Source organism: Danio rerio, chromosome 11 (assembly GCF_049306965.1).
Source record: "Danio rerio strain Tuebingen ecotype United States chromosome 11, GRCz12tu, whole genome shotgun sequence".
NCBI classification, from domain to species: domain Eukaryota; kingdom Metazoa; phylum Chordata; class Actinopteri; order Cypriniformes; family Danionidae; genus Danio; species Danio rerio.
This window is the reverse complement of record NC_133186.1, coordinates 46,017,501-46,030,000: the sequence shown is the minus strand read 5'-3', so window position 1 is coordinate 46,030,000 and position 12,500 is coordinate 46,017,501. Positions and strand designations below refer to the sequence as shown.

Genomic DNA, 12,500 nt, shown 5'->3' with positions numbered 1-12,500 from the left:
TGGATAAACCCATTATTTGGGTTAAAAAGTGTCATTTAAATTGAATTGAAAACACAATGTTGAGTTGAATATTGCACACCCAATCACTGGGTTAAAATCTGTCATTTAAATTGAATTGAAATCACAATGTTGGGCCGGGTATGGAGAAACCTATTCTTTCTATTAAAAATGTTATTTAAACTGAATTGAAAATCAATGTTGGGTTAAATATTTACAAAACTAAACTGTTGGGTTAAAACATGTCAGTTAAAGTGAACTGAATACCCAGTATTGGGTCAAATATGGACAAATTGATTCTTTGTGTTGAAACATGTCATTTAAATTGAATTGAAAGTACAATTTTGGGTCAAATATGGACAAACCCAAGTAGTGTCATTTAAACTGAATTGAAATCACAATGTTGGGTCGGGAATGAAAAACCCATTAGTTCTATTAAAAATGTTGTTTAAATTGAATTGAAAATCAATGTTGGGTTAAATATGGACAATACTAAACTGCTGGGTGAAAACAAGTCATTTAAATTGAAATGAGCACCCAGTATTGGATCAAATATGGACAAACCTAAGTGTTTGGTTACTTTTTTTTTGTATTTAAATTGAATTGAAACCACAATGTTGGGTCAAATATGGATAAACCCATTATTTGGGTTTAAAAGTGTCATTTAAATTGAATTGAAAACACAATGTTGAGTTGAATATTGCACACCCAATCATTGGGTTAAAATCTGTCATTTAAATTGAATTGAAATCACAATGTTGGGCCGGGTATGGAGAAACCTATTCTTTCTATTAAAAATGTTATTTAAACTGAATTGAAAATCAATGTTGGGTTAAATATAGACAAAACTCAAATGTTGGGTTAAAACGTGTCTTTTGAAGTGAACTGAATACCCAGTATTGGGTCAAATTGATTCTTTGTGTTGAAACGTGTCTTTTAAATTGAATTGAAAACACAATGTTGAGTTGAATATGGCACACCCAATCACTGGGTTAACATGTTTCATTTAAATTTAATGGAAAACAATGTAGGGTCAGGTATGGAAAAACCCACTCGTTCGATTAAAAATGTTGTTTAAACTGAATTGAAAAATCAATGTTGGGTTAAATATGGACAAAACTAAACTGTTGGGTTAAAACGAGTCATTTAAATTGAACTGAGCACCCAGTATTGAGTCAAAAATGGACAAACCTATGTGTTTGGTTAAAATGTTATAATTAAATTGAATTGAAAGCACAATGTTGGATCGAATATGGATAAACCCATTATTTGGGTTAAAAAGTGTCATTTAAATTGAATTGAAAACACAATGTTGAGTTGAATATGGCACACCCAATCACTGGGTTAAAATCTGTCATTTAAATTTAAATGAGAACCCAATGTTGGGTCAAATATGGACAAACTCAAACATTGGGTTAAAAAGTGTCATTTCAGTTGAAATGAAAGCAAAATGTTGGGTCAAATATGGAAAAACCCATACTTTAGGTCAAAATGTGTCATTTAAATTGAATTGAAAACACAATTTTAGGTCAGATATAGACCAAACACATGCATTGGATTAAAATGTGTCATTTAAATTTAAATAAAAACACAATATTGGGTCAAATATGGAACTGTTGGGTTAAAAAGTGATTTAAATTTAACTAAAAAACTTATCCCAACATTTGACCCAACATTGTGTTAAAACAGCATTTTTAGAGTGTTGCAAAGCCCAACTACTACCTTAATAACTATAGGAATGTATTGAGTCAAATGTCATAGTTAATGCTTCATTAATAGAGACAATTGTCCATAATTGACTCAGGTTGTTGTTCAGAGTGTAGCCATCATCCCTCGTCCTACATTTGTTTTCCTCTTAAATATCCTGTTACATTCAAAAACCCGTCTTATTATGCAGGTAAAACAGCATGCAAAGAGCGTTTGGTGTTGACGTGAGGCCCTGAATTGAGTGACTTTTCAATGTAAGCTTTGATTTGCATAACAAATGGAGCTGCGTGCTGCAAATCTCATGTTTGTTTTTCCTACTATGGACATCAAAGGTTAGCAATTTCCAACATTCTTCAAAATATCTTCTTTTATGTTCAACAGAATAAAGAAACTCATAATAACCACTTGAGGCCGAGTTAATGGCGAGTGCATTTTAATTTTTGGGTAAACTATCCATTTTACATGATCTTTACACTAAAGAAAATATGAACTGATCACTGAGGATCAAAATATTTACTGCATGACATCCCCTGTAGGAATGTTCATATATTAAAATGGCTACAATCAATTAAGTATTGACTTAAATCACACTCTAGAAACAAACATACAGTGCATATATATATATATATATATATATATATATATATATATATATATATATAAACTTTTCTTCAGCTTAGTCCCTTTATTTATCAAAGGTCACCACAGTGAAATGAACCGCCAACTATTACAGCATATGTTTTACACAGCAGATGCCATTTCCAGCTGCAACCCAGCACTGGGAAACACCCATACACACTCACTTTTAAACTTATTTAAAAGTGAGTTCATCAGTTTCCCTATAGCGCATGTGTTTGGACTGTGGGGGAAACCGGAGTACCCGGAGGAAACACACGGCAACACGGGGAGAACATGCAAACTCCACAAAGTGTAAAGTGTAATATAAATTTCATTTAACAACCAACCCAATGTTGTGTTTGTTTTTACATTTGGCTAAAACAACCCAACATTTTATTAAAATTTAGTTTAAATATGCTTACATTTTAATAAGTAGCCTCTAATAAATGCAGGGTTGTTTTAACACAATGTTGAGTCAAATATGAACAAATCCAACCATTAGATTAAGTATTAAACATTAAATATTTGACCCAACATTAGGTTAAAACAACTCAGCATGTATTAGATTGTGGTTATAAGATAAAAGATATTACCTTTGTTATATGAGGGGAAATGCTGGGTTGCATAACCTAATGTTGGGTCAAATATGGACAAACCGAACATTTCATTATTATATATTCTGACTGAGTATTCTCTGTCATAAGCATCATGTGACAGCTTCAGTCTGCTCCTGTCTGTATGGGTTGAACTTTTTCCATGATGAAAATAACTTCATATAATTTCAGGCTCTTTAGGCTGTGATTTAATTACTCAGAAACAGCTCCTGACATTTGACTACAGGCCTCAGATCAGTGCTTGTGTTCTTTAAACAATCTGAACATTGATATCGGATGATCTCACAGTCATTACAGTTCAAGAATCACATCCACGATCAAGTCGATTAACGTCAATCGGACTCAGCGCGAGCTAATCAATATGCAGTGCAGATCTCTAAGCTTTCACACACAGTGTTTGTCTTTCACCTTTACTGTCTCTCCGTGCTCATGTATATATATAAGACTGAGCTCCAGAAACACTCACACAGGGATAAATGTCATTAAAGCAGGGCCTTATGATCCCGTTGTGCATTGATTTGCAGAGACAAAAGATGCTTGTCTTCATAATATTTCTTCAACATTTCGGCTGACGTCAAATCGCGAGTAACTCAATATCAGTTAATGCGATAAAGGTAATGACAATAACATCAAATAATTTGGTGGAGCAGACTCAGGATCAGCAGCAACTGGGCTCAGGTCTGCTAAATATCACTCTTGAATAACTCTGAGTTGTTTTAACTCAACGTTTGGTTAAATACGGACAAACCCAATTGTGGGGTTTTCACGTGTCATTTAAATTGAATTGAAAACATCGGTAACACTTTAGACTAAGTGCAGTGTTCACTATTAAACAGAGGCTTATTGTTATATGAGATATGGGCTGTTTATAAAGTACATTCATTCATTTTCCTTCAGCTCAGTCCACAGCAGATGAGCTGCCATCTATTCTGGTATATGTTTTATGCAGCGGATGCCCTTTCAGCTGCAACCCAGTATTGGGAAACACACACACTCATACACTACAGCCAATTTAGTTCATCAGTTCCCCTATAGCGCATGTGTTTGGACTGTGGGGGAAACCGGAGCATCCAGAGGAAACCCACACTAACTTGGGGAGAACATGCAAACTCCACACTGTAATCATACCCAATACATTCTAATAAATGCTGGACTATTCTAACCCAATGCTGGGTCAAATATGAACAAACCCAAGTGTAACGGAGGCCAGCTAGTAAGTGCTGTGCAGGTAAACCTCACTGCTCTGACCTCTAAAGGTGCTCTAGTGACAATCACTAGAGGCCATGGTCTTTAGCCTCCTTGTTAGAGCAAACGACTGTCATGCGGAGGGTCGCTAGTTCGACTCCAGCTCAGATCGGGTTGAGTGGTGTTGGACTGGCGGGTTACTCAAGCATTGGGTTGAAAAATATAATTTAAATTCAATTTAACAAATTAACCCAATGTTGGGTTTGTCCATATTTGACCCAACGTTGAATTAAAACAACCCAGCAGTTAATTAGAATGTATAAATGGAGTCAATGGTTACCCATTTCTAACATTCTTCAAAGTATCTTCTTTTGTATTTAACAGGAAATAGAAAGTCATGAAGGATTGAGACGAGTAAAGGGTGAGTAAATGTTACACTGTTTTCACTTTTGGGTACTCAAAATGATGGGTTGTTTTATCCCAACGCTGGGTCAGATATGAACAAGCTGCACAGTTGGGTTAAAAAATATTATTTAAATTTAATTTTCAAAAATGTACCCAGCGATGGGTTTGTGCACATTTGACCGATCATTGAGTTAAAACAACCCAGAATTGTTTAGTGTATGAATGTCAGTGGTTATCAGTTTCTAACATTCTTCAAAATATCTTCTTTCATATTAAACAAGAAATAGAAAGTCATAAAGGATTGAGACGAGTGAAGGGTGAGTAAATATTACACTGTTTTTACTTTTGGGCACTCCGCTGGGTTGTTTTTACCCAGCATTTGGTCAAATATGAACAAACTGCACAGTTGGGTTAAAAAATATTATTTGCATTTAATTAAAAAATAAAACATCATTGGGTTTGTCCGTATTTGACCTAGCGTTGAATAAAAGCAACCCAGCATTTTTAGTGTATGGATCTTAATGGTTACCCATTTCTAACCCATTCTTCAAAATATCTTCTTTTATGTTCAACAGAGAAATGAAACTGTTTCTTGTGAGGACTGAAGCGTGAGTGAATTATTACACAATTTTCAGCTTTGGTTGTTGGTTTGTTGTTTTAACCCAATGTTGGGTCAACAATGAACAAACCACAAAGTTGGGTTGAAAAATGTAATTTTTTTTAAAATTAACCCATCATTAGGTTTGTTTGGTTATATTTGACCAAGCATTGAATTAAAACAAGCCAGAATGTTTTAGTGTATGAATCCTAATAGTTACCCATTTCTAACATTCTTCAAAATATCTTCTTTCATATTTAACAGAAAATAGAAACTCATAAAGGATTGAGACGAGTAAAGGGTGAGTAAATATTACACTGTTTTCACTTTTGGGCACTCAAAATGATGGGTTGTTTTATCCCAACGCTGGGTCAGATATGAACAAGCTGCACAGTTGGGTTGAAAGATATATTTGCATTTAATTAAAAAATAAAACATCATTGGGTTTGTCCGTATTTGACCTAGCGTTGAATAAAAGCAACCCAGCATTTTTAATTCAGCTTTTTTTTTAGTGTATGGATCTCAATGGTTACCCATTTCTAACATTCTTCAAAATTTCTTCTTTCATATTTAACAGAAATAGAAACTCATAAAGCATTGAGACGAGTGCGGGTGAGTAAATTATTACACAATTTGTACTTTTGGGCACTCAAAATGTTGGGTTGTTTTAACCCATCCTTGAGTCAAACATAAATACAACCGTTGGGTTAAAAAGTGTCATTTGAATCCGTATGTGACAACTCTGGGAAACAACGGCTCATTATAGTTTAGAGTGGATGAAGGATTCCTTTAATCATCTGAGGAACATTTTGTAGAATGAAAGATTGGATGTTAAAGGGTCAGTTCACCCACAACTGGCAATTCTGTCATCATTTTCTCACCCTTCACTTGTTCAAACCCGTTTGACTTTCTTTTATTCTGATGAACACAAAAGAAGATATTTTGAAGAATGTTGAAAAAAACCTGTAACCATTGACTTCAGTAGACCCTAAGAAATGCTGGCTTATTTAAATCCAATTCGAGTAAAATATGGACAAACTTTAACATTTATTTATTTATTTACTTATAATTTGGTCTGATAAATTTTAAAAATTAACCCAGCACTAATGTTTAGTCCATATTACACCCACAATTGGGTTGAAATAACTCAAAAATGGCAGGTTATTTCAATCCAATTGCTGGGTTAACTTTTAAATTAAATTATCGTTTATTCATTTTCCTGCAGCTCAGTTCCTTTATTCATCAGAGGTTGAAATGAACCGTCAACTATTTTACACAGCGGATGCCCTTCCAGCTGCTACCCAGTATTGGGAAACACCTATACACACTCATGAACTGTCAACTATTTTCCACAGCGGATGCCCTTCCAGCTACTACCCAGTAATGGGAAACACCTATACACACTTATGAACCGTCAATTATTTTACTCAGCGGATGCCCTTCCAGCTGCTACCCAGTATTGGGAAACACCCATACACACTCATTAACACACAGACACTCATACACTACGGCCAATTTAGTTCATCAGTTCCCCTATAGCGCATTTGTTTGGAATGTGGGGGAACCGGAGCACCGGAGGAAACCCACACCAACACAGGGAGAACATGCAAACACAGAAATGTCAACTGACTCGAACCAGCGACCTCCTTGCTGTGAGGCAACAGTGCTAACCACTGAGCCACTGTGCTGCCATGAATTAAAATAGGACCAAATTTAACCCAGTGTTTGGGTTAGTCCATATTTCACCCAATTTTGGTTTAAATAATTCAGCATTTCTTAGAATGTTCTTTGGTGCTCAACTGATGAAAGAAACTCATAAAGGTTTGGAAATACTTGAGGGGGAGTAAATATTGAGCACTCTTTCAATTTTGTGTGAACTACCCCTTTAAATGTAATTCATGAACAGCTCTAATCATATACATCCACCATCCCCGCGCAGCGCGCTCTCAGACGGCCACACACACATGCATGCACTCTCAGAAAATGACGTGTACTACATGTTCAAACTATTTTTAATTAGTTGAAACAACACAATTATTTAGTTTTGGGGGGACAACTTAATTGTTTTACGTTCAATACACACTTTTTTAAGGTAAGTGGTTGTAAACAATTCATATAGACTGAATTTAAACAAATTAAATGTAGTAATGTTCAAATTAATGAATTTGTTTAAATTCAGCTCATATTATATTGCATTGTTTGCTGCTATACGCGCCTTAAAACAGTTTGTAAATCCAATGAATCATTTATAAGTGCTTGTTGTCACAATGCAAACTGATTGTGTGGAACCCTGCATCTTTAAAGTGCGCAAACACACACCTGTCTCCGCGAAGCTGATGATCTCCGACGTCTCCTCCTCCAGCTCGTGCATGTACGCCGCGTGCCCGTCCAGATTCGGGATCTCCACCCGCCCGTCCTCGCGCAGCTTCCCGGCGTGCAGCTTCTTGAGCGCGGTCACCATCGCCGCCTTCGGGATGGGGTGTGTGATGTTGGGTCTGTCCCGCATCTGCAAGCGGCTCAAAATGTGTCTCTTCACCGCCTCCAGGAAATCCCCGTCCGCCGGTCCATCCGTCTTGGGGAGCCCGCAGGACGCGCAGCTCGTGCTGGTGCTCGGGGTCTCGGTGTCCGGTGCCGGTGTGCCGCGGATGGAGGACAGGACGCAAACTAAACAAAGCACTTCAAACATCAAGCTTTTCATCTTCCAGGATGCGAGCTGGATGGATGGAAATGAAAGTTCGTATCCGCCTTGATTATTTGTCGCTCTTTTGTTTTCCCTCTAATTAAAAAAAAAGTGTAAGATCCACTGCTAGAGGTCCGGGCTTGGGGAGTGATTAAAACACAAAGCAATTAATCCTGGCTTATGGATATCCCGGACACACAGTGATGCATTCAGTCAAATTCTGCTCGATTGATTCTCCATTTGAGTGAATAATAAAGTCTTGCTTTCAGCGGACGCACTTTTACGCACGAGCCTGGCGCGTCATGGCATGACTGGAAATCTCAGCATTACGCGTCAAATAAAAACCCCACAGACTAAACAAAGGATCTGTTATGATTCCTTCACTCTGCTAACTTAAAATCCTCCATGATGATGATGATGATGGGAGAGAGTGTGAAGCAGTCACCCGCGGAATTTCCAAATAACCATTCGCCTTTTATGTTTGTTAGTTCTTCAATAAAAAATCCCGTCCTCCTTTGTTGGACATTTTGACTTCCAGTGAAGGTTTCCCAGACACTTCTTCATCATCGCTCTCGGTGCTCGGGATGCTGTGTGGGAGCTTCTCTCTCTCTCTCTCTCTCCAGCGAACAGACATTGTGCCGCTTCAGAGCCGCAGGAAAGTTTATATACTGGACTGAAGGACCACGTGGGACGAGCAGCAACTCCAGAGGATTATAAAGGTATCTGATCTGACTGAGGAAATGTGCCAGGACTAATGCGACATTTCAGAGCATTTTAATTTTAATGCAATTCTCATTCAAATGTTGCACAATAACAGAAGTCACGAGAGTCATGCGTTTAAATTAGCCAATAAAAGTGCGCAATATTAAACAAGACAGCATCTATTGATGATAACAATACAAAACGTGCATAATGCCGAACATGCGTATTTTAAGTGATTGTGCATTATTTTATTGAATAGAATTTAAAAAACGCACGAAATGTGTGTGTGGAAAAGATGGAGCATCCTCTTTGACTAAAAACATTTATAGGCAGCAGGTTTCAGTCATGGAAAGCAAATGAGCGACACTTTTTAACAGGTTTGAGTGATTGAACGTGTGAACTCGTAAACTTGTCCAGCAGGCGCCAGAGGAGCTCATCTAAAAATCACTGACCTGCTAAACTCACGGATACTGCTTCAAAAGCACCACTTTTACATAGTCTGAGCATTAAAATAGGCTCTATAATATAGAGTACAGCTGTTTTTAAATAAAACAACGTGCAAATATTTTTAAAAATGCAATAAAAGGGCATTTGAACTCAAATGAGAAGTGATTTTAGATTTATGTAAATAAAAATGAATAGCGCATCACTGATGGAGTTTAAAGTTGTAAAACAGCGCCACCACTCGCTAAAACAAGACATCACATGTCATGCATACTCCGTCACCTTGGAATTGGTTCTGTCTGCGTTCTAAATGGTTTTGAGATGTTGAGTGTCAAAGTTATTGCAATAAATATAGCAAACAGTATGTGTCTAACAGTTCTCTTTCATACATTAACATGACAGAGACCATAAATATACTCTAAATGTAAATTATCAAAATTCTCTTACATTTGCCAATTGGAGTTTATGTTGTTTTGACTCAACATTGGGTTAAAACAACCCAGCATTTGATTAACTTTTAGCTTAAATATGCTTCAGTTTTAATACATAGCCTCTCATAAATGCTGGGTTGTTTTAACACAATGTTGAGTCAAATATTCACAAATCTAACCATTAGATTAAATTTTAAACATTAAATATTTGCGCCAACGTCAGGTTAAAACAACCCAGCTTGATTATAGTGTGGTTATAAGATAAAAGATATTACTTTTGAAATATGGACAAAAATGCTGGGTTGCATAACCTAATGTTGGGTCAAATATGGACAAACTGAACATTTCGTTATTATATATTCTGATTAAGTGTCATAAACATCATGTGACAGCGTCAGTCTGCAAGACAATATGTGTCTAACAGTTCTCTAAATGTAAATTATCAAAGTTCTCTTACATTTGCAAATTGGAGTAAAAAAAACAACAACAGAAAATGCAGATAGGAGCTTCTAATTCTGAAAAGTAAACGGGATTATAGGATTTGTCTATGGCAGATTATTCATTGAAGCATTACTTTTTAACAAATGCAATAAAACACACATATATCAGTGTTGTAACAATATGATGATGCTTGAGAAAGTTAAATTTTTGCTTTCTATACTATTTATTTCATGTTTTAGGATATTTTTTCATGTTCAAATTAAGCATGCAAGGCTGTGCTAAATATTTTACCCAGTGCAGATGTTAATTGTATGTAATTAATATGCTAATATTTATATAACTTTATGATTTATATTAATTATTTAAGTACATTTACTGAATTAAATTAAGGATGCTGTGGTGCAGTAGGTAGTGCTGTCGCCTCATAGCAAGAAGGTCTCTGATTCGAGCCTCAGTTGGCATTTCTGTGTGGAGTTTGCGTGTTCTCCCTGTGTTCGCGTGGGTTTCCTCCAGGTGCTCCAATGATCAGTGAAATATGGACAAACATAACAGTCAAACTCATTCATTTCCCTTCAACTTAGTCCCTTTATTTATTCAGGGGTCCACAATGGAATGAACCGACAACTTATCCAGCATATGTATTACACAGGGGTGCACAGTGGGTAACACATTCGCCTCATAGCAAGAAGGTCGCTGGTTCGAGCCTCGGCAGGGTCAGATGGCATTTCTGTGTGCATGTTCTCCCTATGTTGGCATGTTGGCGTGGGTGTCCTTCGGTGCTCTGGTTCGAGTTCTGGCTGGGCCATTTCTGTGTGGAGTTTGCATGTTCTCCCCGTGCTGGCGTGGGTTTCCTCCAGGTGCTCCGGTTTCCCCCATACACCAGCACGGGGAGAACATGCAAACTCCACACAGAAATGGCCCAGCCAGAACTCGAACCAGCGACCTTCTTGCTGTGAGGCAACAGTACTAACCAATCACCATATCGCCCTTGATAACGAATAAATTAACAAATTAATTACTCGTTCAACAAACACAATGTAGCTACAATTTGAATTGTAAGCAATTGTGAATCAAAGTAAATGTGCATCAAGCTGAATAACTTTGTTTAAATGTATATGAATAATAAAAACGATCGTAAAATTGTCCATATATGGCGTGATGGCGTCACATCCTCGTGATTTGAATATCCTGTGGGCGGGGCGGTGAGGCTGTACGGGAGTAGTGGAGCAGATCCCGGGTGACAGAATTATGTTTTAACCGTTTACATGCGCGATTAAAGTCTCAAGCTCTTCACAGATCAAACTTCAGGTGAGTAGTGTTTCACAGACAATGCGGGTTTGCTCAGTTTGCGAGTGTTTTAGTCAGTTTGGGCAGGCGAGAACTCTAGTTTTGAGGTATTTCCTCGGGTTGAGGCGCCACTGTGCCTTTGTGGGAAAACTTTTGTGATTGACAGGGGTGTCATCCAATGAGAGTGCGAGTAGAGTAGCGTCCGCCTGTTATGTTGTCGTTTGAGCCAATCAGGAGTTAGAGAAGGCGGGCTCTTGCGGATAACAATGAGGAAGGGGTGGTGTCCGCGGACTGGAAAAGTAAAAATCGCTTTAATCTGTTTAAAAACAGGTTGCTTAAAAGGTTTAATGTGTTTTTTGGTGGTATTTATTGTTTTCTGTTGCTAACCTGTGTTTATGAGGTTTGTTCAAACAAGAACTTTGGCTGTAAGAGTGCAGTGGTACGATTACTGTGTACCATAATAGTGAATGATTACCAAATTCAAATACAGCACCATGGTAATATTGTGGTGCTATAATACAAGACCATGTAGAGTATGTTACTGTTTTATTTTCATTTTTTCCAGTCTCAAATATTAAAAACGCCCAAAATACACTTTTAAATGTTTGTTTATCTCCCAAAGTGGGTAACAATGACAGGGGGTCGCTTGAGGATTTCCAAAAGTCAAATTAATTTGATTAAATTATAAGAATTACCACATTTTTACTTGAGTATGATTTTTTAGTACTCTTTCCACCACTGATAGTTACATAAAACAGCAACAACATGCAAATAAAAAGCCATCAGCCTAATAATTTCTCATAGGATTGTGTGTTAGTTTATGTTGTACTTTAGATTAACAACACAGATTGATTTTATAGCACCAAGTTAAACTTTCAGACACCTTTATAGCAGTCAAAAACATTAATTAAATACTTAACACGCCACAACTGAACATTGAGGATCATCTTTGAGTGGTGGTCTCCAAAAAAAGTGAGTACAATTTACATAATTATAAAAATGAAGTCGACTTATAATACTTTGTTTTATTTAAAGTTTTTTTTTTCAGTCTAATATACTAATAAACTTCCTAAATACACTTTTAAGTGTTTATTTATCTCAGTGGTTCCCAAAATGGGGGTCGCGGGAAAATGACAGGGGGTCGCTTGATGATATCCAAAAGTCAAATTAATTTGATTAAACTATTACAATTACCATATTTTATCCATAACCCACAGAAGATAAAAACAGTAGTTAATAGTTACCAGTGGTGTAAAGGAACAAATTACAAATACTCAAATTACTGTAACTGAGGAGTTTTTCTTAGGAATTGCACTTTACTAAGTACTTTTACATTTTTAGTGCAGTATCGGTACAGGTACACTGAAAAAGTGTTGCATGCAGAACTGTTG

At 36.8% G+C, this 12,500-nt stretch overlaps 3 protein-coding genes across 4 annotated transcripts in view; 2 read left to right on the top strand and 1 right to left on the bottom strand.

Moving 5' to 3' along the window:
• The window catches only part of LOC101887111 (inhibin beta B chain), a 26,329-nt gene extending 17,888 nt beyond the window's left edge, over positions 1-8,441 (bottom strand). Inside the window, exon 1 of the mRNA XM_073917138.1 lies at positions 7,444-8,441. Within this exon, the coding sequence (XP_073773239.1) occupies positions 7,444-7,822 (379 nt within the window). The 5' untranslated portion in view covers positions 7,823-8,441. The remainder of the gene's footprint in view (positions 1-7,443) is intronic.
• tmem63bb (transmembrane protein 63Bb) overlaps positions 1-12,500 on the top strand; it is a 476,742-nt gene that overhangs the window by 342,388 nt on the left and 121,854 nt on the right. The gene's annotated exons all lie outside the window — the stretch shown is intronic.
• The window catches only part of ralbb (v-ral simian leukemia viral oncogene homolog Bb (ras related)), a 13,558-nt gene continuing 12,054 nt past the window's right edge, over positions 10,997-12,500 (top strand). The window contains 1 exon segment of the mRNA NM_001002123.1: positions 10,997-11,130. The gene's annotated coding sequence lies outside the window, so the exon portion shown is untranslated.